We start from the raw sequence: 22504 nt of genomic DNA on the forward strand, positions 1-22504 counted from the left end.
CTTGTTCGGCAGGAAGTTCGTTTGTGTTCGTTTATTTAATAAACGAACGAACATGAACAAAAAACTTTGTTCGTTTAATTAAATGAATGAACATGAACACACCTTGTGTTCGTTCATTAATGTTCGTGAACGTTCGTTTATGTTTGTTCATTTATGTTCATGAATGTTCGTTTATGTTCGCTTAAATTTTAGTAAATACATATATAATTATATTTATATGAATATTAGGTTTTCTAACTAAATATAACTACTAGTAATTGAGTTTTCTAGTTAAAAAAAAATGAAATTTAAAAATTTTTCTTAGATCGTAATTGATCACTTACTTAATATTTATATAAAAAACTACTTAATTCTAGCATCTATAAACGTTAATTTAGATGTGTTTCCAAATAAACTGTAATATATTAGACTTGTTTGTTTGTGTTCACTAATGTTAAATTGTGTTTGTTTATATTTGTTCGATTACGTTAATTTTTGTTCGTTTGTGTTCGTTTATGTTCGTGAACTGTTCGTTTAGGCTTTAAACGAACGAACATAAACGAACACGAACAAGCCCGATTTCTTAATGAACAAACACGAACAAAAAAAAATGTGTTCGATTATATGTTCGTGTTCGTGTTCAGTTAAAGTTAAATGAACAAACACGAACATGCCTATGTTCGTGTCCATTCGGTTCATTTACAGGCCTAACCAAATGTTTTCAGTTCAGATACGTATCACCAATACTGCCACCACCACCATTTTCGGGGAAACTAATGTTTTGGATTGTGCTATCTAGAAGTGTTTCTAAGTTGTACTACTGATAATAAACTCAATATACAAGTCGGGTGTAAATTTGTGTTTGAAAGTTAATGAATTAGCCTCCTGACCATTTATCAAATATCTTTGTTTCTTTCTATAAGACTAAAGGGTATGGGGGCCGGCTGAGGCCCGGCTAGGACCGGCGCCGGTCCCCCACACCGCCTCCCTGGGCTCGGCTCGGCACAACCGGCACCCCACAGCCGGGGTAGCCAGTCCTCCCACCTCCTTCCTTCTCTCACATATACCTATACATACATACATATATATACACAAAGGGGTTCATCCCCCACCCCCTAAGTCCATCCTCTCCAAGCCACTCCTACGTGGCGGCCCATCCCCTTGGGGATGAGGCTCTCCATACCCCTTAGTCTAATGACCTGTTACATACACTATGTAAACTGTCTAAAACAAAATGAAATGAGCGCGTGTGCACACCCATATATGTACTTAAAGATAGTTTGCTTGACAACCTACGGTAATGTATAAACCCGTTACATACAAGATAGTGTACAAAATGGAATGAGGGTGTGTGCAGTGCACACCCATGTGTACTGCAGCTCAGGACAAATTGAACCGCTTGATGGGTCAAAGTGTCAAACCATACATGCGCACAGATAAGACACGGTGGTCAACCGACAATGTGTACTGCAGCTCAGGACACATTGAACCGCTCGATGGGTCAAACCATACGTGCGCACAGATAAAGATACCACCGACAATGCTACTGTCACTGCAGCTCAGGACACATTGAACCACTCGATGGGTCAAACCATACGTGCGCACAGATAAAGATACCTCCGACAATGCTACTGTCACTGCAGCTCAGGACACATTGAACCGCTCGATGGGTCAAACCATACGTGCGCACAGATAAAGATACCACCGACAATGCTACTGTCACAGGTGTTTCTCGAAGAGAACCAAGTTTAAGATTCAAAGAAAACAACAGGTTCATAAAGGAACAATATACACCATATTTCCAGCATATGTAGCAACAAGAACAATTGTTTCCTAAATACAACTTCTCTCCCATTAATTAAACAAAACGACCAACCGACGAATCTTAACAATACACGACATTATGAAACTCAAAAACACAAATCTTTACTTGAGATCCATCCACTCGACACGAACAGCCCGATCACACATGTTTTTCCTTCAAATCTGTTTTAACCTTCTTAAACAAAGCTTCATATGTGCAAGTTCAGCTTGTGATATTTATACCTTATCTTATTCTAACCTAATCAACCGAGCAGATCGCTGAATAAGTTAGGGTTTTGACTTGATGGGTTTACACCCATTTGCCTAACAAGTGCATCTTTGTCCAAAGCATCTTTCAGGCTTGGACCCTTGGTCAATGATGCTGTTCTGTTGCTTGAGTTCGGTGCACTATTCATGTTATCTTTCTGACCATTTGTCGATGAGTCTGAATAAAGAGACATAAGATCCGGACCGCTAGAAGTCGTAGCAACAGCGCTACCATCTTGGCTCAAATCAAGAAGACCTTCTAGTTGTTTAAACGGGTCCACAGCGGAAGAATAACTACTCACGGCACCAGTCGGTTCACCCAAATCGAGCAAGTCAGGTGGCGGTGCCAGTGACTGAACTGCTGTAGTTACAGTCGTGGGCTGTGGTTTATCTTCTCTGTGATTGGTTGTTCTTGAAGCCTTACCGTGCCCCACAGCACCACCAGATTGCTTCCTTTCATTCCTTTCAGTTCTGCCTCCAAACAGTGATGCAGCCAGTTTCTGCTTTTCTTCCGAAACCTCAACAGGTGGCTGTCTCGGTTCACGTGATTTAGCCGGCACGTTATCCGATTGTGTTGCACCGTTAACCGCGGTCCTAAAAGAATCAAAGTTTGAGGTGGACGAGGATGCAGCAGATGAGTAAGTAGGCGCACCCCACTTCTTTTGAACCCCATCAAGACGTAACCTTAGGTCGGTCGAGCCCGAACCCGCATCAGATATGGGTCTTGAAGATAAGGTAGGCTGATAAGAAGGCTCGGGTACGGGTACTAATTCGGTTGGGTAAGTAACCGCTGGGGGTAGATTAGTAGGGACCACGGGTTTTGGAACCTCGTAAGCTTCAAACCTAAGAGAATGAGCTGGATGTTCATACGCGTTATGGTTTCTAATGCTGCTAATATTTAGGGTTGTAGATCGTTCATTCTCGGAGACATACGGTTCAGCCCCTTGTTCTAACGCCGTCTGGACATAACCATCAAGAAACGAAAGTGTCTGATCGATCTGTGCATGTAAACATTGGAAAGACTTTAAGTTATTAACCATTAAGATTTGAAATTTTTGAAAGAGTAAAATGCCATTTTCGTCCCTAGGTTTGGCCAGTTTTGCGACTTTTGTCCAAAGGTTTGTTTTTCCGCATCTGGATGCAAAAGGTTTAAAATCTTGCAATTTTCATCCGGCTCGTTAACTCCATCCGCATCTGGATCCAAAAGGTTTAAAATTTTGTAATTTTCATCCAGCCCGTTACCTCCATCCATTTTTCTCAGTTTAGTCAAGGGTATTTCCGTCTTTTTTGTTAACTTAAAGGGCAATTCGGTCTTTTCAGTAGTATTCGTATTCGGTCTTTCTAGATGAAATGAAAAAACCGAATTGCCCTTTAAGTCGGTTAAAAAGACGGAAATACCCCTAACTTAACGGAGAAGAATGGATGAAGTTAACGAGCCGGATGAAAATGGCAAGATTCAAACCTTTTGGATCAAGATGCTGAAAAACAAACATTTGGAAGAGAGTCACAAAACTGGCCAAACCTCGGGGACAAAAATGCCATTTTATTCTTTTTGAAATTACAGTTATATGTACAAAGGTCACCTCAATATCTTCACAGCTTGCATCTAAAGGCATTATATTCTCTATGGCGTTCGCATCCAGATCGAGGATCGCTTGGAATTCATATGCACGTTGTTGAAGATCGGATGAGTGAGATGCTGATAATTCCTCAAGCAATGATTGGCACTGCAACATGAGATGAAATTATGAAAACTCAACGTTGAAATACCATAATTTATATTCTGAGAAATTTTTAAAAACTCCGGTAAACGTTTACTGACCTCTGGTAACAAACTTGCTTTTCTTCCAGCTGCTTTCTCGAAACAATATACTTTCATAAGTGCGGTCACTGCATATGCCTTCATAATTACATACGCCATTTAGTACTTATATATACAACAATTCTAGGAACAAATGCTACAGTAGCTTTTAGTCCTTTAGTAGTTTTTTTCTTTGTTTTTGTTTTTCTTTTGTGTATCTCACCCCTCAACTTTCAGCACTGACACTTACACCCTCCTCTACGTTCTAAAAACTTTGTAAAATGTCATTTTGACCCCCCTTGACTTTCTAAAGTCTCAAGGTCAACATTCTTTAACTTTCGTAGTTTTTTTCTTGGTTTTTGTTTCTCTGTAGCATCTCACCCCCTAAACTTTCGGCATGACACTTACCCCCCCCCCCCCAAAAAAAAAAATCAACTTTGTAAAATGTCATCTTGGACCCTAAAACCTAAACCCACTACACCACCTAAACACTCACCCCCACCCCGCAAAAAAAAAAACCTCACCAATAAACCTAACCCTATCCCCCCCACCCCCCCCCCAAAAAAAATGCTAAAAACTAAACCATAACGCTAAACCCCACAACTAAATGCTAAAAAATCTTTAAAAAATAATATTTTTCAAAAAAAAATCGCTACTTTACGTCACCCAAAAAAAAATTTTGGGGTGGGTGGGGGTTTAGGTTTTTGGGTGGTGGGTTTTTCTTTTTTTTTTTTTTGGTGTAGTGGGTTTATCTTTATGAGCCTTTGTACACATCTTATTTTTAGGAGCCTTTGTATTTGATCCTAAACCTTAACTTTGGTAGTTTTTTTCTTGGTTTTTGTTTCCGTCTGTTTGACCCCTTCAACCTTCAGCATTGACACTAACACCCCCTCCACTTTCTAAAAACTTTCTAAAAGGTCATTTTGATCCCCTCGAGTTTCTAAAGTTTCAAGTTTATCATTCTTTAACTTTAAAAAAAAACACTATTTTCTCACGTTTTATTTTCATGTACATATCGGCGGGGTATAAATTCAAAATGGTTTACATTTCAAGGTAACTTTTTTCGGAAATGAGTCAAGTCAAATATAATACGTTTTCATGCTTATTTTTATGTATGTGTTCAGTTGGTTTATGTTTTGTCGTAAATTTTGTTCGGAAACGAGTCGGATCAAAAATAATGAATTTTCATTAGACGATATAAATTCAAGTTATTTTACGTCCCGATGCCGTAGCAACGCGTACTAGCTGTTCATAGAGCTACTGAACATACCTTGACTGTATCATCACTAGAATGTGCTTCTGCCACGTCACAAAGCTTGCCACTAATGTAGGAAGCAGAATATTTACCATCTGCGGTTCCGTATTCACCCAACACCCAACATATAACCTGCGTTAAAGCTAATGCATAAGATTAAAAAGAAAAAGAACCGATTAATGCTGTCCACACCAAAATGATAATGAAGCATTAACCTACCTGGAGAAATGCTGATGGAAGTTTCGGATCATCGACTATTTTCAGGTAAGATTCCACCTGCAATTCCAGTTATACAACCAAAAAGAACCTTTACCAAAAGAAAATATCCCACCACTAAATACTATATTTGAAATAAACATAAAATAACTGAAATTAGGGGTGACAGAAAACCGAAAAACCCGATTTCACCGAAGCGCACAAAAAAAAAAAAAAAACTGAACCGAACTGATTAACCTAAAAATTCATTTTTTAATGTTTGTTGCTATTATATTGATTTAGGAATTATTAGTTTTATTCTTGAATGTTAAGTATTTATAATAAAAAACATTAACATGTTTATTTATTTTTGAAATAATTTATCCACTGCCTACAAGAAAAAACAAAATTTAACATTTAAAATAAATGAGATTTCAAAGTATTATAAAAGAAAATGTCTTAATAAAACTTTGGATAAACATAAAAATAGATTAGAAGTTAGGTTTATGTGAACGATATTAGTTAAAAAGGTTAAACATAATAACTTAAATGTAAACATCAAAAAAAGATTATTAAATCTTAGATTATACTTTTTATATTTGAATCTTACGTAATTTTGTTCCAAAAACCGAACCGTTGATAAAATTGAAAAAAAAAACGAAACTGAACAGTTATCAATAACCGAAAACCGAACATTGCGGTTTCGGTTTTACCATAAAACCGAACCGTGCACACCCCTAACTGAAATAACACAAGTGTCACATAATTCAAGAATTACATACAGCGGATGATCTCAACTGGCTATCTGCCGCATCATCATCCTCTCCAAATCCCTCAGCAATTAACCGCATCAAATTATGTGCCACCTTAGGGTTCACTAAATCCCCAGCATGCTGGAAAACTTTGTTCATTGTCTGTAAATCCCGACAATAAAAATTATAAAATTTATGAGAACAAATCTATAAAAACGACACGTCATCTTAATGTATATGCATGTGTAAACCTGGATAAACCAATGGTTGCTGGGAGCAAATTGCTCTGCAAGCTCCACACATCTTGATGCTGTTTCGGTTTTATAATGACTATCATTTATGCTAATCATGTAATCAATCATACGGTCTACTATCACTTCCACATTGGACGATTTCGTCATTTTATAAAGCAATTCAAAGGTTTTCCTCTTTAGAGTGTCATCTGGGTCCTGCATCAACAAGTAATTAATCTTAAGGGTAACTTTGTAAATAGTAACGAAGTTTCAAAATAGTTCTAATTAGGTCACTCATAAATATTTTTGTTCCAGTCAGATCACTGAAGTTTACTTTAATGTTCTAATTCTATATATTTTACCTAAATAACAAGTAGCCAATCCAACATAGCATTTCTTTTGTTTTCCTTTACTTATTATACGACATGGCTTAAAAATGCCAACTAGATAAATAAATAGTTACAGAATTAACTGACCTCTAAGCAATCAATTACAGCAAGTTGATGTTGCTCAGCAATATCTGGATTTATTCGTATCAATCGACCAAGAGCATCGATACCCATATACTTCAAATTATGACTGTCACTCTAAAATGAAAAACAAAATATTAGCAAATAAGATGGGGCGCATAGGGCTGTAAACGAACCGAACGTTCAGCAAACAGTTCGTGAACTGTTCGGCAGGAAGTCCGTTTATGTTCGTTCGTTAAATAAATGAACAAACACGAACAAGAAATTCTGTTCGATAAGCTTAACAAACAAACATGAACAGAGTTGTGTTCGTTCGTTTTTGTTCGTGGACGTTCGGTAATGTGTTCATTTATGTTCGCTCGTTTATATTCATTTGTGTTCATTCATTTAAAGGTTTTTCTATGTTATACTTTTATTTTATTGGTTTTAGTTTTTAAAAATTTGAAACCATCGTTATACTATACGCCTCCGCCAACATCCCTAATTTGACCATTTCAATTTCAATCTGTGTTAAAGCTTGACAAAGTTCTTAATTTTTGTGTTCATTATGATTATTATGTCAACTATGTTCGGATAGTTATGTTAAGTACTTATTCTTTCTGGATGAAAAATGCAGATTTTATTTAAAAACGTATACTTAACGTCCGTTTGTGTTCATTTACGTTCATGAACATTTGTGTGTGTTCGTTTACCTTCAGCAAGTGTTCATGAATGTTCATTTTGTTAATGAACAAGTACAAACAAGAAATCTTGTTCGGTAAGCATTCGTGAACCATTCAGGAACATGTTCATTCCTTAATAAACGAACACGATTGTTCGTGTTCGTTCGGTTCGTTTACAGCCCTACTAGCAACGCATGAAAAATTATAAGACATACAACATACACTTTAGGTGTTAAGAGTGAAGAAGTGAAAAACACCTTGAGGAATTTAGCAATTGCATCAGCAGCGGATTCCAATAATTTGGGACTCGGTAGTATTGAAGAGATGCAACATATGCATTCGTAAAGAATGGCATTTCCTATGTTACTAGTTGTGTCACTTTTCCTCATTATGTCCCCGATGACTGTATACATTTGCTCACTGGACTTTTTGTCACCACTACCAAGTAATGCCAGGATTTTTAGCAACTTAATCTGCATATTGAAAAGAGCTAATTATGATGCCAAATATTAAGACTTGTTTTCAAAAAAAATCCAACTTGAGACAATATCAATAATTAAAATTACAAACAATTTTAATATAAGATAAACAAATTATTTATAGGATAGATACTCTTAACTCTTCTTTTTTTCTCCAAAATTTAATAAGAAACAAATTATTTATCTTGTATATGTATTAGATATGATATATTTAATACTATTGTTTCTCATGTAAAAGGATAGCAAGATGATGATAAAGAGCACATGCAATCGAAGATGCATGAACTTTAATATGATCTAGCTATAAATCCAGTAAGAAAAAAAAATCAGATATGCATCGCATGTATGCTTCTTACTAAATATGTTAAGATGTCGGTATCCGATGAAATGAGATGAAAATAGGGCATGTAAGGTGTTTAGACAATGGATTTAAAGTTAAAATCAGAGTAGCGATAAAATACGACATATCCTTAGGGACACAATGTGAAGAGTAGAGAATACCATCACAGGTAGGAATTTTAACACTCATATACACCTCATAACTCCGTCGAATAGACATTCAGTGCATCCTTACTGCTATTCTAATTTCTAACTAAAAAATACAGAGTACAAATTACCTCTATTTGTCCATGCGATAATACCTCTACATTTGCATATACTTCTAATTATGCCTGGTTACCAACACTAGCATGATTAAGAAGCTTATTCCATAGCGTTCACGTGCATACAATCTTGAATAGTGCCTTTCTATGTATGTGGATATGTGTTAACCAATAAGTGGATACTGAAAATCTAAAATTCTAAGGAGTTAAGAGTGGGGTGGTGAGTTTATAGATGTGTGTGTAAACAAATTTAAACCAAACAGATAAAAAGGGTAAGCTATTGCGTGATTATATATTAAACATGCCAGAAGAGAAAAATATAGAAGACTACTTGTGAACAAATAACAAAGTTACCAACGTTAAGTAATGATTACTAGCGGGCAACATTAAGAGAGTAGAACCGAAACTTATATAAAAGAAAAAGAGTAAATTACGATTCGGCCCCTGTGGTTATATCACTTTTACCCTTTTAGCCCAAAAAAAGAATTTTTTAACATCTGAGCCCCCAACGTCTTTTTTTCTAACCCTTTAGGCCCCTAACGTCTCTTTTTCTAACCCTTTTGGACCCTAACATTCAATGGATGGGGTTAGTGTTAGGGGCCAAAAGGGTTAGAAAAAAAGACGTTGGGGGCTCAGATGTTAAAAAATTCTTTTTTGGGCTAAAAGGGTAAAAGTGATATAACCACAGGGGCCAAAATCGTAATTTACTCAAAGAAATGTATTGCATCGCTAGCAAACAGCCCAAAAAAGGAGTGTTTCTTTTATTAAGAAAGGAGAAATAACGTTTTCCAAGAAGTTGGCTATAGAGTATCTGCTTGTAGGGCTACTTGAAGTGCATACCTGTATGAAAGGAGCAGGTGTCTGATGATAATCGTAAGTTTTTGGCAATCTGCGTTCAGCAACTTGTTTAAGAATGTTGACAAAGCTTGCAACTAAATCCTTGTAGGGATTTACATCTATTGTGATGAGATCATATAAAGGGCAAAGTGTAGCGCCCATCACACCAGGGTCATTATCAGAAAGTTTCTGCAAAATAGAAGACAAAAAAATCAAGGATCAGAAAATGTTAATTTTATCACAAAATGAGCTTTCAAGATAACTGAAGACACATTCCAGTAAGAAGAGAAGATGTGCAAAAATAACTTTTTTCATTTAATTGCATGGTAGACGTCTGTTGTAACACAACACGTCACGCAAATAAATCATCGACAAAAAATAGCAGACACAATAAATACGAGCTAAGATATGATGATTCCGCTCCCTAAATACTCAACTATATTTTGCTCGAATCAAGTAGCCAAAGTAAGCACCTTTGTGCTGTGTTGTGTACGCAAACTATAGTTTCAGCCGTACAAATCATTCCTCTATTTTCATTTAATTGTATCGGTAGATGTCTGTTGGTACTTGGTACTCGCACAACCAATTCAAAGCTAACTTTGTTTTTAACTAAACAGATAAATTAGATCATCATATATCCGCTTTTTAAGCCAAGAATAGCAAGTATCACGTAAGATGTCCCCCTTTCCAACAAGCTTGATTCAGTTTTTTTACGTAAACCGACCCCAAAACGACAAGCCAACTAATAAATGCAATGCATTTAACAGTAACATATCATTGGTTCATATCAAACACAAGATTCCGCCACAACAGTTCGAAAGGATCCTGAAGCATTCTCCTCACAGAAGAAGCTATTCAAAGAACAATAGAATTACTGAAAACTTACCTTTAACTAAAACTCAATCTCATGCCCGGCTGGCAGAGTTTCCGGAAATCAGATTCAATATCAAACTAACCAACATTCAAACTTCTAAATGCAAACATCATATCCTTTACACTCTATAATGCAGATAAAATCATACAATCACATCTACACAAGTAAAATGTACCTTTTGGAAGCTATTAAAAACAATAGAATTACTCAAAACTGTATTTTAAAACTAAATCTCATCTCCAGCTGGCAGCGTTTCCGGAAATCAATATCAATATCAACCTAACTAACCTTCAAACTCATAAAACATAAACATCATATTCTATACACTCCATAATGCTAATAAAATCATACAATTAAATCTACTGATCTACACAACTAAAATCTACCTTCCGAAAGTTCTCCACAAGATGATTAACCGATGACGGAGCTCTCCGATAAAAACTATGCAACGCCATAACCGCCTTCTTCCGCACCGCCTCCTTCTGATGCCCCAACAACTCCACCACACTCCCAATCACCGCCGGCACAGTCTCCTCATTAATCAACCTACAACACGCATTCAACGCGGCACACACCACCAAATAATTATCCGATTTCAAATCCTTCTGTATCGTATTCACAATCAATATAATCAAATCATGATCCTCATTCAAAAACAACGTAACCGCCAAATAACCGGTTCGTTTCAGCAAAACCGAATCGTCATGCGTCATCTTCACCGCGTGAATGTAACCGAACGATGCATCGTGCCCTAGCATCTCTATATACACTAATCGGATAATATACTCTTTCATCTTACGTTTCGGGATGTCTGGCTCGTTGATACGGCGTTTTAACGTTTCGATCTCGTGTAACACGATGCGATCTTCTTCCGATTTGGATCTGGTTTCGCCGATTGATTTGATGAGATCGAGAAACTCTTTTGACTGGTTGAAACCGCCCTGGGAGCCCATTGCGAGCTCCCTGCCGATTGTTTTCAGCTGCTCCATGGTTGTAGTGTGTGAATTTGTTGATTTTGTGTGTGAATTTGGGTGATTTCTAGGGTTAGGGTTTTGGATTTGGTGAAGAAGATTTGGGGATTTTCAGTAGGTATATGAAATTTGGGGATTTTGTGGGAAGGTGGTGAATGTGGAGAGACACGTGGAAGGCACGTGGCTTGGGTTCGTATTGTTGTGTTTGTGTTCTAGGCTAGAGATGGAGTTTGTTTGAAGAGAATGGGAAAATTAAAGTGTAATAATGTGTTGTTTGATAATGACTTTTTAACAAATGAATTTTATGATCTAGTTTTGTGTAATGGTAGATTTAGAATTTTTTCTATTTATGGAGATTTTCGATGAAGGAAACTTTTGTATAGAAACAAAGGATTACGCTAGGTTTTTTAACTTATCGGATCAAGGAAACTTTTGTATAGAAACAAAGGATTACGTTAGGTTTTTTAACTTATCGAAAAGAAATTACTCGTATTTATTGCACTTAAATTAGGTATAGGTTTATTATGTTGAGGTTAATCTACGTTTTGTGAAAGCTTGAATATTAATGATACCATATGTGGATTGGGGATTATCGAGCAACGAAATATATGCACCAATTAAAAACAATTAGAAGCATTTATACATATACATATATATATATATATATATATATATATATATATATATATATATATATATATATATATATATATATATATATATATATATAGGGGAAGGTTCAAATGAAAACCACTAGTTATTGTGAAAACTAGAAAACTAACTAAAACCCACTAAAAAGGAGGGAGGGAAGACTTTTAATGAAGGAGGGGTAAAATTGGAACAAAAAATATATAACTTTTCAAACATTTCTCATTTCTCCATACGTTATCATTTTAAAACAAAAATGGCACCATAAGATCACAAATTTTCTTATCTTTCATTCAAGTATATTCGAGCATATTTTTTATGACATAAAAAAAGATTTATGGTGTCGTCTTGTTTTCAATACTATTATTATAGTAGTGCACATGTGCAATATAACATGTACTACAATGTGCATTACATGCTTAAAATTAGTTTTTTGATTCTAGTTTAGCTTTTAGGGTTAGTTTTTTGGAGGTTTAGGATTAGGATTAGGTTTTTGGGTGTGGGGGGAGGGGGGTTTAGGTTTTTGGGGGGTGGGGTAGGGGGGTTAGGTTTTTTTCGGGTTTATGTTTAAGGTTTAGTTTTAGGTTTTCGGGAGGGTGGGGGGGTTTAGGTTTTTTTTTTGGGGGGGGGGGTTAGGCTTTTGGTGGGAGGGTGAATTTAGGTTTGGGGGGGGGGGTGGGGGGTTTAGGTTTTTGGGGGGTGTCGGTGGGGGGTGGGTTAAGTGGTTTAGGCTTTCCGTATTAGTGCACATGTGCAGTACAACCAAAAAAATTTTATTTTATTTTATTTTTTTTTGAAATTTTTTTTCCATATATAAAAAGTAGCGATTTTTCTAAAAAAAAATTGTAAAAAAAAAAAATTTGTATGTTTTTTAGGTTTTTTAGGCTTTTTTAGTTAGTTTTCGAGTTTTCACAATAAAAGTGGTTTTCATTTGAACCATCCCCTATATATATATATGACCGCCATCTGTCGTCATCTTCCCACCTCTGCAAAACGTGCCATCCACCCTACCACACCACTTCACGCTTCTAGTTTCTACCGTCTCATCCACCCTGCCATACCACCTAATGCTTCGAATTGCTACCACCACTATAGTCGGCATCACCTAATGCATCTGTCCCTCACCAGCACTCTTCTACGAGATAACGCCATTAACGTCGGTGACACAACCACCACCAAATTCAAGGCTTTCGTCAGGCAATTAAGACTCCAGCAGGTACGATTTTCGCAATTTAGGTTACTCTTTTCAACTTTCATTGCTCGTTTCTAAGAAAACTGGGTGTCACCGGAAATTCGGGTATAAAACCGGTTGGGGTTCTTTGGTGCGCTTGGCCTCTGGTAGTCGGCACCGGTGGCATTGGCTTCCGCTTTCCGGTGTATTGGTTTCGTACTTGCCTATTCATTTTCCATGCATTATTCATTATTTCTGATAGTTGCAGCAGGTTCGTTTTTAAATTTTGAGATTTTCTTCATCATTAAGCTACGTTTGTGAATATGTCCATTTGAATACAGAAAAATAGTTACACTTTTAGTTTCATAAATCATAATCCTCATTAAACTCAGCTTCTCTATCCGTCATTATAATGCTTCGAATTGCTACCACCGCTATAGTCCGCATCACCTAATGCATCCGTCCATCACCAGCACTCTTCTACGAGATAACACCGGCGACACAACCACCACCAAATTCAAGGCTTTCGTCAGGCAATTAGGACTCCAACAGGTACAATTTTCACAATTTAGGTTACTCTTTTCAACTTTCATTGTTCGTTACGAAGATAGTTGGGAAATTCTTTAACAAATTGACTGTTTCTTTTCAAACTTTGGAGTCTCAGAAGGGCATCAAGCAACGGCGCTCAACACTACTCCGCTCTCAAACTTGACGCCCTCGACACAACCACAACCAAGCCGAAGGCTTTTGTTAGGCGATCACGACTCCAGCAAGTAGGCTTTCACAATTTAGATTACTATGTTCAACTTCGATTGTTCATTAAGAAGAAACTTTGGGGAATTTTTTTAATGAATCGAGTCATTTTTTCAACTTTGGAGTCATAGAGGGTAATGTAATCTTGAAGAAGACGCTGATGTTCACCAGATTCATACAAGTTGAAACTAATAAGAAATTTGAATAAGTTAATTTATTGAGAGACACAAGAATACCGATGAAAGAAAAGTAGGGGTTTATCACTGCACTGGAATACCGAGTAGAGATAGTGCTTCGTACAAATTTGCTGCATTTGCTTATACTTTTTCCCACATTTATGCGATTGCTTCTTATTAGTTTTAGTTGAAGTGCATTCTGAACTACACATGGATATACATAACAATTAAAGGAAGTTTTGGTAGTCTAAAGTATGCCAATTGCTTCTGTTTGTTTACTTACTATTATATATGAGAAGGCTGTTTTTTATATAAAGTATTCCAATTAGAATCATAAGAGTGAGTGACTGGCTATATTAGGTTGGGTAATTTCTTGTGCTGAAGATGATGTATTTATTGTTTCTTCTGTTTTGGGTTATTCATAATTAAACCATCAAATGAATTTGGAATTTCGAGACATTAGCAAAAGATTTTTTTTTTACATGAAATTAAAAGTGACTTAAGACTTTATATTCAAACATCCAGTACTTGTGCTAATTGTCTACAATGTATGTATTTAGCTTGATTTATTAGTTTATCGCCCATTGTCTAGTATTGACTTATATAGGTTGGAAATCTAAATTGCAATACATGTGTTACATGAGTTTGTCTATAGCTGTCAGTGACGCAAAATTTGTAATATTACACACCTTCTAAACGACATGTATTAAACAATTCATTCTTCTTTGTCGTAAAGTGCTTATTAGTTTTGTGTCCATTCTTTGTTGGAGGTTCTTACCAACTCATTACATTGGCAACTTTACCTTCAATCTAGTAAAATTTGTAATTTAGTATACTATTTTTTTACATTCTTACTTTTTATATGCTTTTGTGTATGCACATTTTGTTTGCTTAAAAATATGTTGCCCTCGGACACGTCTGGCAAAAGGCGGAGAATAGCTAGCTCTTATGAAACAGGTGAAACTTCTAGCACATCTCCTCGCTGCAGGATTTCACAACGGTTGCATTCAATCATTTCTCAAACTTCGGGGTCAATAGAGAGGTCGTTGCCAATGTATTCAGGTTTTGGAGATTGCACTTATATTTGTGAACACTGCAGTGCTCTATTTTGGTTTGTTGAGAGGGTTTTACATGCTGCACATGTTCATCATCCTCGCTACAATCAGTGTTGTAAATCGGGCTCTATGAGGTTGCCTTTTCCCCTTGAACCACCACCTGATATTAAGCAACTTTTTCAAGATCCTCAGTTCCTGGACAATATTAGAGCATATAACAATATGTTTTCTATGACCTCATTTGGGGTAGAGGTTGTCGACACTATTAATGATGGTCGTGGTCCTTGCGTTTTTAAAATCTCAGGCCAAGTTTCACACTGGATCGGATCTTTGTGCCCTCCACCTAATGAGAAACCACGTTTTTTACAAATGTACATATACGACACAGAGAATGAGATTTCAAACAGACTTCGATTCTTCAATAACTCAGATCAACACAACCTTTCAGATAGTATTGTTGACATGCTCAACCAGTTGTTAAATACCTACAATGGGTATGCTCGCCTCTTTAAAAACGCTAGCGACATCTGCAGAACGACAGAAGGCAGTTGTTATTCCATTCGTCTTTATAGTAACGTACCCGATAGAAGATATGGTGCTCCATCTGCAGACGCATTAGGTTGAATATTATGCGGTGACGATTGCAATGCTAGCAACTATGACATCATCATTCACTCAAAAGACGGAATGCCTCAGAGAGTTGGTAAGCTTCATCAATCTTATATGCCATTACAATATCCCCTTCTATTTCCTTTTGGTGAAGAAGGTTGGCCTCCGAAGCTTCAACTGCGTAAGGTCGATGGTTCTAAAGACAAGGGATTGACCGTTAACATGTACTACAGTTATCAGATTCATGATCGTGCAGGTGTTTATTCCCTCCTCTTGAATGGTGGGCGACTTTTTCAACAGTATTTAGTAGACGCTTATTCGTGTATAGAACATAATAAACTTGATTACTATAAAGCAAATCAAGATCTATTTCGTTCAGAATATATCGTTGGCATGTATGATGCCCTTTCACGAGGTGATACAAAATGTCATGATATCGGAAAGTGACGTGTGCGCGTATATATGTGTTTTTGCAATGAATCTAACACACGATTCGGTTTTAAATTTATAAAAGTGATTTATACTTCAACATTAAAACACACACGAAAGGGCAAGTGTACCCCGTCATATATGTAGTAAAGCATCGGTAAGAACCAAGTATCGATCCAAGGAAGTGGGCGGAGAAATAATACTAGACCTTTATCATTAAATTACCGGTAGGAAGATAATTTGTGTGATTTTCTAAAAACTAAAGTAAGCATAAACAAAGATGTAAAACAACATATTAGACTCCAAATAAGAAAATAAGTATATAGCCTTGCTTTACACATAACCAAAGCATGTCAACTATGTCGGTTTTGTCACTAGAAACATTTGGTCAATTCTTCATTTTCAAGACAATTAGTATCCCTTTCGGGAATCCCAACATGAAAATCATTCGGAAAGCTAAAACGATAAACACACTTTAACCACCTAAGATTGTTCTTTAACGTGCAATTGATAAATGTCTATTAAAATCTCTTAACAATAAGTTAGTCGTCCGTTAGGAGTTTTCTAACCTCACTTAATCAAGGAAAGTGACACCAATAAACACGATGCAACCACTGAGACAAGCATAAACTAGATTAAATCACAACCGAGTTCATTTTACAAATCTTGCACATAAATTCACCAAGATAGCAATTTTGGCCTAAACTACTAACTAAACTAACAATTCATGACAAGAATTCATAACGACACCATTTAACCTGTTAAGGCCCTTACGCGTAGGAAAGCTTTCTTGATTAACAATAATTAAATTTTATTAAACCACTAACCATTTCTAGTATCATGGTGCACACATTCAAAATTGCTAAACTAGTTTAACTTGTTTGAAGTCTACTAGCATATGATTAATTAAGCTTTGATGACGGGGGTAGCCCAAGACTAAATAAAATGACTAAATATGTAAACGCTCAAAGGGTTAAAGGGTTCAATGGTTGAAAAGCTGAGGAGATGAAGTAAAGCAATACGGGAACAGTAAATAAGTCACATCCCCGGACAGCTCCACCAACTCGCTAGCCGCAAAAGCAACGCAGGTGTGCAGAGCACACGCTATTATCCAGGGGTCAAAAGGCTTTAACCCCCAAAAGGGGAAACCCCTAACTGCAAAGCATAGGTCACTAGTCAAATGCATTCTTCTTTGGGAGATGTCTTCTCCTATAAATTGACACTTCATTTACTTCAGAAGACATCCCCGGCCAACCCTGATTCTCTCAGTCTCTGGTCATTCATCTTGAGTGCTTGCTTCATGCGAGTCACTCTCTTTCACATCCAACACACACATTCTATTTGCTCCTTCATCCGAACCTGAACATATGCAGGAGAAGGATCCTTAGCAAATAGCAAAAATAAACTAGTGAACCTCCTTCCACGTCTTGCAAACGTGGGGGGACCCCACGACCTGCGTTAGGCAAAGTTGAACCCTTCAACCCTTTTGCCTAACCAGTCCTGCTACTACCGCTGGTCTACTATTTGTTGCATCAACAAGTTAGCGCCCACCGTGGGGCTACGCCACTATTTCTTCTCAAAAAGACCTAGTTGTGTAGCTCTCTTCTCTTGAAATTACAATGTCAGAAAGTGGATCCCCGGGAGAAGTAAATCAGGTCCCAAACACCTCCACCCCGGGTACCAGCCAAGCCCACGTGGCAATACCAACTTCTTTTTCAACACCGGAAGCACTCCCGAGTTTCTCACTTTCAACACCCCAACTACGTCTAGATCTGGAGTCCCTTCTCCCAATGTTGGTGTCTCCGACACCCCAACACATGTCGAGCTCACCCCTGAGGGGGTTGCTAACAATTTCCTTGAGTTGAGATCTCTCCTCAACCAATATGTAAATTGGGAAAGGGAAAAAGGAGTGAGGATTCGTCTAGATTATGATGAGCCTGAACCAACGTTATCTCCCGGACCTCCTGTCCCTCCTTTTGCATCTAGGGAGGAGGCTGGTCCTAGTAATCCTCCAAATCCTAACCCATATCTGTACGTGAGACCAAATCCTACAACACACCCTCTCTTTTCATCTCAACCGGCTACTAGTGGTGCTCCTCTGGGCCATGAGCTGACCTTAGATCAGCTCCTACAGTCCCCAGTAACAAGCTTTCCATCTTCTACAACAACTTCATGGGAACCAGCCCTGTCCGTGCTTCCATTGGCACGAAGTGCAGTTATGAGCACCCCCTTGGAGTTAGCTGCCCAGTTGCACCTGGAAGCCTCCAAGGCTTCAACCCTATGTCCCAGATGATGACCCAGATGATGGCCAGCTTCCCATGGCAACACTTCATCAATCAAGTGCTAGCCACTCAGGGGAACAACAATGGTAATAACAACGTGGGTACAAGGGTTGAAGAAGATTTGGCCAAGCCTTATAAACCAAGCAACCTTTCATGCTTTTCACAACAGATAGCCGATTATGACTTCCAAACGAAAATCAAGATGCCGGCCCACATTAGAACATATGATGGGACGGAAGATCCTGAAGACCATCTTCAGATCTTTACCGGGGCAGCGAGAATCGAGAAATGGTCGAACGCGGAATGTTGCTTAATGTTCATGCAAACCCTTGTGGGGTCAGCAAGAATCTAGTTCAATTACTTACCTGCTCGGAGCGTTCGAAGCTTTGATGATCTTAGCAAGGGGTTCTTAGCCAATTTCTCCCAACAAAGGCGATATGTCAAAGATGCTACAATGATCTTCCAGATCAAGCAAAGAGATGACGAAAGCCTTCGAGAACTCATAGAGAGATACAAGAAGGAAGGTCTAACTTACGTGGAGGCAGATGAGAAAATGAGGGTGGCCGATTTTATGAACGCCATCACATCCAAATACCTCACAAGGGATTTCAACAAATCCCTCCGCAAGACCTTGGAAGAAGCCCTTGAAAGGGATGAGGCCCACATTCGAGGAGAAGAGGCTGTGGATATCAAAGAACAAAGGAAGAGAGGACCTAGCTGGCGAGGTAACAGCCCAGCTAGAAAGAGAGGAAACTTTAACTCCTATGACAGACGCCAAAAGGGTTTAGATCATCGAAGGTCTGAAGGGCGCAACCCTTCCAATAGGGAAAAGGGCATGAGTTTCACCCCTCTCACCAAGACTCCTCAAGAAATCCTGGCAACCGAAGAGGTTAAGCAAAACTTTTGACCTCCTAGGCCTCTTCCCAAAAGCAGAAAGAATGAAAACTCAACACAATATTGTGAATTCCATGAAGAAAAGGGGCACCACACCAACGATTGCTTCCAACTTAAGAAAATGATTGAAGAAGCTGTCAAGTCTGGAGAACTTGCTCACTTAGTGAAGGGAGTAAGGGACAAAATGGCTGAAGGGAAAGGCAAGGAAGTCAATATGGTGGATTTTGACGGAAGGGTTCCACAGAAAAGACAACGGTTGGAAGCTTGGGAGCTTCAGTGTGTTTGTTTTCCTCCAACAGAGAAAGATCCTCTTTCAAACCCTCTTGTGATAGATGCAACTGTGGTAACGTTACAAACAAGCAGGGCTTACATAGACACTAGAGCGGCCACTGAAATCATGTTCGAGAAATTCTTCAACCGCTTGAGCAATGAAGAACGTTCAAGGCTTCAACCCTCTAGGACCTCCATAAAAGGTATTGCCGATGTACCCCTTAAGCCTTTAGGGCAATTGACACTTAATATTCGTTTCAACGAAGGTCAGAAGGAAAGAATCCAACCACTCACCTTTGTGGTCATCAGCATACCTTCAAGCTATGATGTAATCATCGGAAGGCCAGGACAATGTGCATTTTACATGGCCATATCTGTTGGTCACGGCACAGTCAAGTTTCCCACCGAGAAGGGAATAGCAACCCTCCAACCCTCTCACGAAGCCTACTTGGCTGAAGGTGAAAGTTCCAAAAGCGAAGAGGATAGGCAAAGGATGGCCATCAATCCTAGATACCCTGAACAAAAATAAGGGTCAATCCAAGCCTTTCATAGGAAACCCTCTCGTATCTCGAAAAATTGTTAATACACTACAGCGATGTCTTCGCTTGGTGTCCAGAAGATATGACAGGGATCCCTCGGAACATCGCCGAGCACGAATTAAGAATACCACCGGATGTCAAGCCCGTGGTTCAAAAGAAAAGAAGTTTGGCACCAGAAAGGAGTCTGGCCGCATGCCAGGAAGTTGAGAAGCTTATATCAGCCGGCATTCTCCGAGAGGTCAAGTACCAATCATGGGTTGCAAACCCAGTTATGGTCAAGAAGCCAGACAACTCCTGGAGGATATGTATAGATTTCAAGGATCTCAACAAGGCTTGTCCTAAAGACTGCTATCCACTACCGGAAATCGATCTCAAGGTTGACTCGCTCACCGGTTACCCTTTTAAGTGTTTTCTTGATGCTTACAAAGGGTACCATCAAATACTCATGAAAGAAGAAGATGAGGAAAAGACGGCGTTTCACACTGATAGAGGAATCTTTTGTTACCAAAAGATGCCTTTTGGCCTCAAGAACGCTGGAGCAACCTACCAACATCTAGTAGACAAAGCCTTTGCAAGCCAAATTGGTAAAAACATGAAGCATACGTCGATGACTTGGTGATCAAAAGCAAGACGGAGTATCAAATGCTTGACGACATCCAAGAAACTTTCAAGAATCTCAGAAAGGTTAACATGAAACTTAACCCTGAAAAATGCTCATTTGGATTTGAAGAAGGAAAATTCCTGGGTCACATTGTCGGGAAACAAAGCATCAAGGCTAACCCAAACAAAGTAAAAGTTGTCCTCGAAACCAAACCACCGAAAACCAAAAAGGAGGTGGAAAGCTTAAACGGGAAACTTGTAGCCTTGAAGCGTTTCACCTCCAAGTTGGCTGAAAGGTCCCTACCCTTCTACAAAACACTCAAAAATTGTTCTGATAAGAAGGATTTCAAGTGGACTGGTGAGGCTGAGGAAGCCTTCAACCAGATGAAACAACATCTCGCTTCCTTGCCAGACATTGCAGCTCCGGAAACGGGAGAATTAATTTCAGTCTATCTATCAATTGCTGAAGAGGCCATAAGTGCAGTCCTCACCATCGAACGGGACACGGCTTAGGTACCCGTTTATTTCTTCAGCAAAACTTTAAAATTGGCCGAGACCAAATATCCTCCCCTTGAAAAGCTTGCCCTAGCCCTAGTTCAAACAGCTAGAAGGCTTCGGAGGTATTTCCAAGCACATCCTATACAAGTGGTCACTAACCAACCTATTAAGAATGTGCTTGAAAAACCAGAGAATTCGGGAAGGCTGGCAAAATGGGCAGTGGAACTAGGTGAACACAACATCACCTACGTCCCACGAAAAGTTCTCAAAGCCCAAGTCTTGGCTGACTTCATCGTGGAAGTCCCGAACCAAATAATCAATGAAGTAAACACTACCACCACTGAACCCTCCAACCCTGAAGCCTGGAAGCTTTTTACCGACGGAGCTTCAAGCGTTGAAGGGCTGGGCTAATTTTGATCAACCCAGAAGGGTTGGAATTTACATATGCTCTTCATTTTGACTTTCAGACCACCAATAACGAGGCTAAATATGAGGCACTGATCGCCGGTTTAAGGTTGGCCAAAGAGATGAAAGCCCAAAAGCTTGAAGTGTTCACAGATTCATTACTAGTCTCAAGCCAAGTAAACGATAGCTATGTTGCCAAAGAACCCAACATGAGAAGATATAAGGAAAAATCCAAGGAGTTGATGAATACCTTCCAAGCATGCTGTATCAAACAAATCCCCAGATCCCAAAACAAAAAGGCTGATGCCTTAAGTAAGCTAGCATCTCTCACCTTTGCCCACCTCACTAAGAAGGTGTTGGTAGAAGTTCTGAAGGTTCCATCGATTGATGAATTGGAAGTTCAAGACGTAGTCACCGAGGAAGATCCAAACTGGATGACTCCTATCAAAAAGTTCCTTAAAAATGGTGAGCTACCCGATGATCAAGTAGAAGATGAAAGGGTTAAAATCAAAGCAAGGCAATATGTGCTGCAAGGAGAAAACCTTTACAAAAAGGGTTACTTTGCCCCATTGCTAAGGTGTGTTGGTCCGAGCAAAGTAATTATTTGATCAAAGAGGTTCACGAAGGCATATGTGGAGCTCATTTTGGAGCTAGGTCGGTGGTTGTAAAACTCATGAACCTTGGATATTTCTGGCCCTCAATGCACCGTGACACCACTGAGCAATTGAAGAAATGTGATGCTTGCCAGATTCATGCACCAATCCCAAAAAATCCCAAGCATGATCTTGTCCCAATAACCTCGGCATGGCCATTCCATAAATGGGGAATGGACATTGTTGGACCATTCCCTCCAAGCAAAGGAGGAGTAAAATTCTTGCTAGTGGCAATAGATTATTTCACCAAGTGGCCCGAGGTTAAACCACTCGCAAAGATCACAGGCAAACAGGTCATTGACTTCGTTTGGGAAAACATCATCTGCCGTTATGGATTGCCGG

The 22504-nt window shown here is 38.6% G+C and overlaps 2 protein-coding genes across 5 annotated transcripts; one reads left to right on the forward strand and one right to left on the reverse strand.

The window, feature by feature from the left end:
• Positions 1 to 1733: 1733 nt before the first annotated feature.
• Positions 1734 to 11497, reverse strand: LOC110899355 (AP-4 complex subunit epsilon). Its single transcript, XM_022146241.2, has 11 exons — positions 10596 to 11497; positions 9339 to 9524; positions 7675 to 7890; positions 6762 to 6872; positions 6304 to 6501; positions 6083 to 6214; positions 5325 to 5381; positions 5121 to 5237; positions 3872 to 3949; positions 3633 to 3776; positions 1734 to 3047 (listed from the first exon to the last, which is right to left on the reverse strand). Exons 1-11 carry the CDS (start codon positions 11196 to 11198, stop codon positions 2046 to 2048), a joined length of 2844 nt encoding a protein of 947 aa, XP_022001933.1. The 5' UTR covers positions 11199 to 11497; the 3' UTR covers positions 1734 to 2045.
• A 1312-nt stretch (positions 11498 to 12809) lies between these two features.
• LOC110903252 lies at positions 12810 to 15905 on the forward strand. 4 transcript variants are annotated; one of them, XR_004877758.1, is made up of 3 exons: positions 12810 to 13270; positions 13392 to 13551; positions 13664 to 13965. XR_004877758.1 is itself a non-coding variant. In XM_035982516.1 (2 exons), the coding sequence occupies exon 2, from the start codon at positions 14828 to 14830 to the stop codon at positions 15605 to 15607; it is 780 nt and encodes a 259-aa protein (XP_035838409.1). In that variant the 5' UTR covers positions 12810 to 13551; positions 13658 to 14827; the 3' UTR covers positions 15608 to 15905. The 4 variants fall into 4 exon arrangements, 2 of the variants coding, with proteins under 2 accessions (XP_035838409.1, XP_035838408.1); XR_002571785.1 differs by having other exon boundaries at positions 12810 to 13044; XM_035982516.1 differs by having other exon boundaries at positions 12810 to 13551; positions 13658 to 15905.
• The last annotated feature ends 6599 nt before the right edge of the window (positions 15906 to 22504 follow it).

The sequence above is a fragment of the Helianthus annuus genome, chromosome 13, assembly GCF_002127325.2.
Source record: "Helianthus annuus cultivar XRQ/B chromosome 13, HanXRQr2.0-SUNRISE, whole genome shotgun sequence".
NCBI classification, from domain to species: domain Eukaryota; kingdom Viridiplantae; phylum Streptophyta; class Magnoliopsida; order Asterales; family Asteraceae; genus Helianthus; species Helianthus annuus.

Coding starts and splice junctions, on each gene's coding strand:
- LOC110899355 (XM_022146241.2), bottom strand. CDS start 11,198: ATGGAGCAGCTGAAAACAATCGGCAGGGAGCTCGCAATGGGCTCCCAG. Junction 6,215..6,303: donor GCAACCATTGGTTTATCCAG/GTTTACACATGC, acceptor CGGGATTTACAG/ACAATGAACAAAGTTTTCCA. Junction 3,950..5,120: donor CTAGTGATGATACAGTCAAG/GTATGTTCAGTA, acceptor GTAATTATGAAG/GCATATGCAGTGACCGCACT.
- LOC110903252 (XM_035982516.1), top strand. CDS start 14,828: ATGTTGCCCTCGGACACGTCTGGCAAAAGGCGGAGAATAGCTAGCTCT.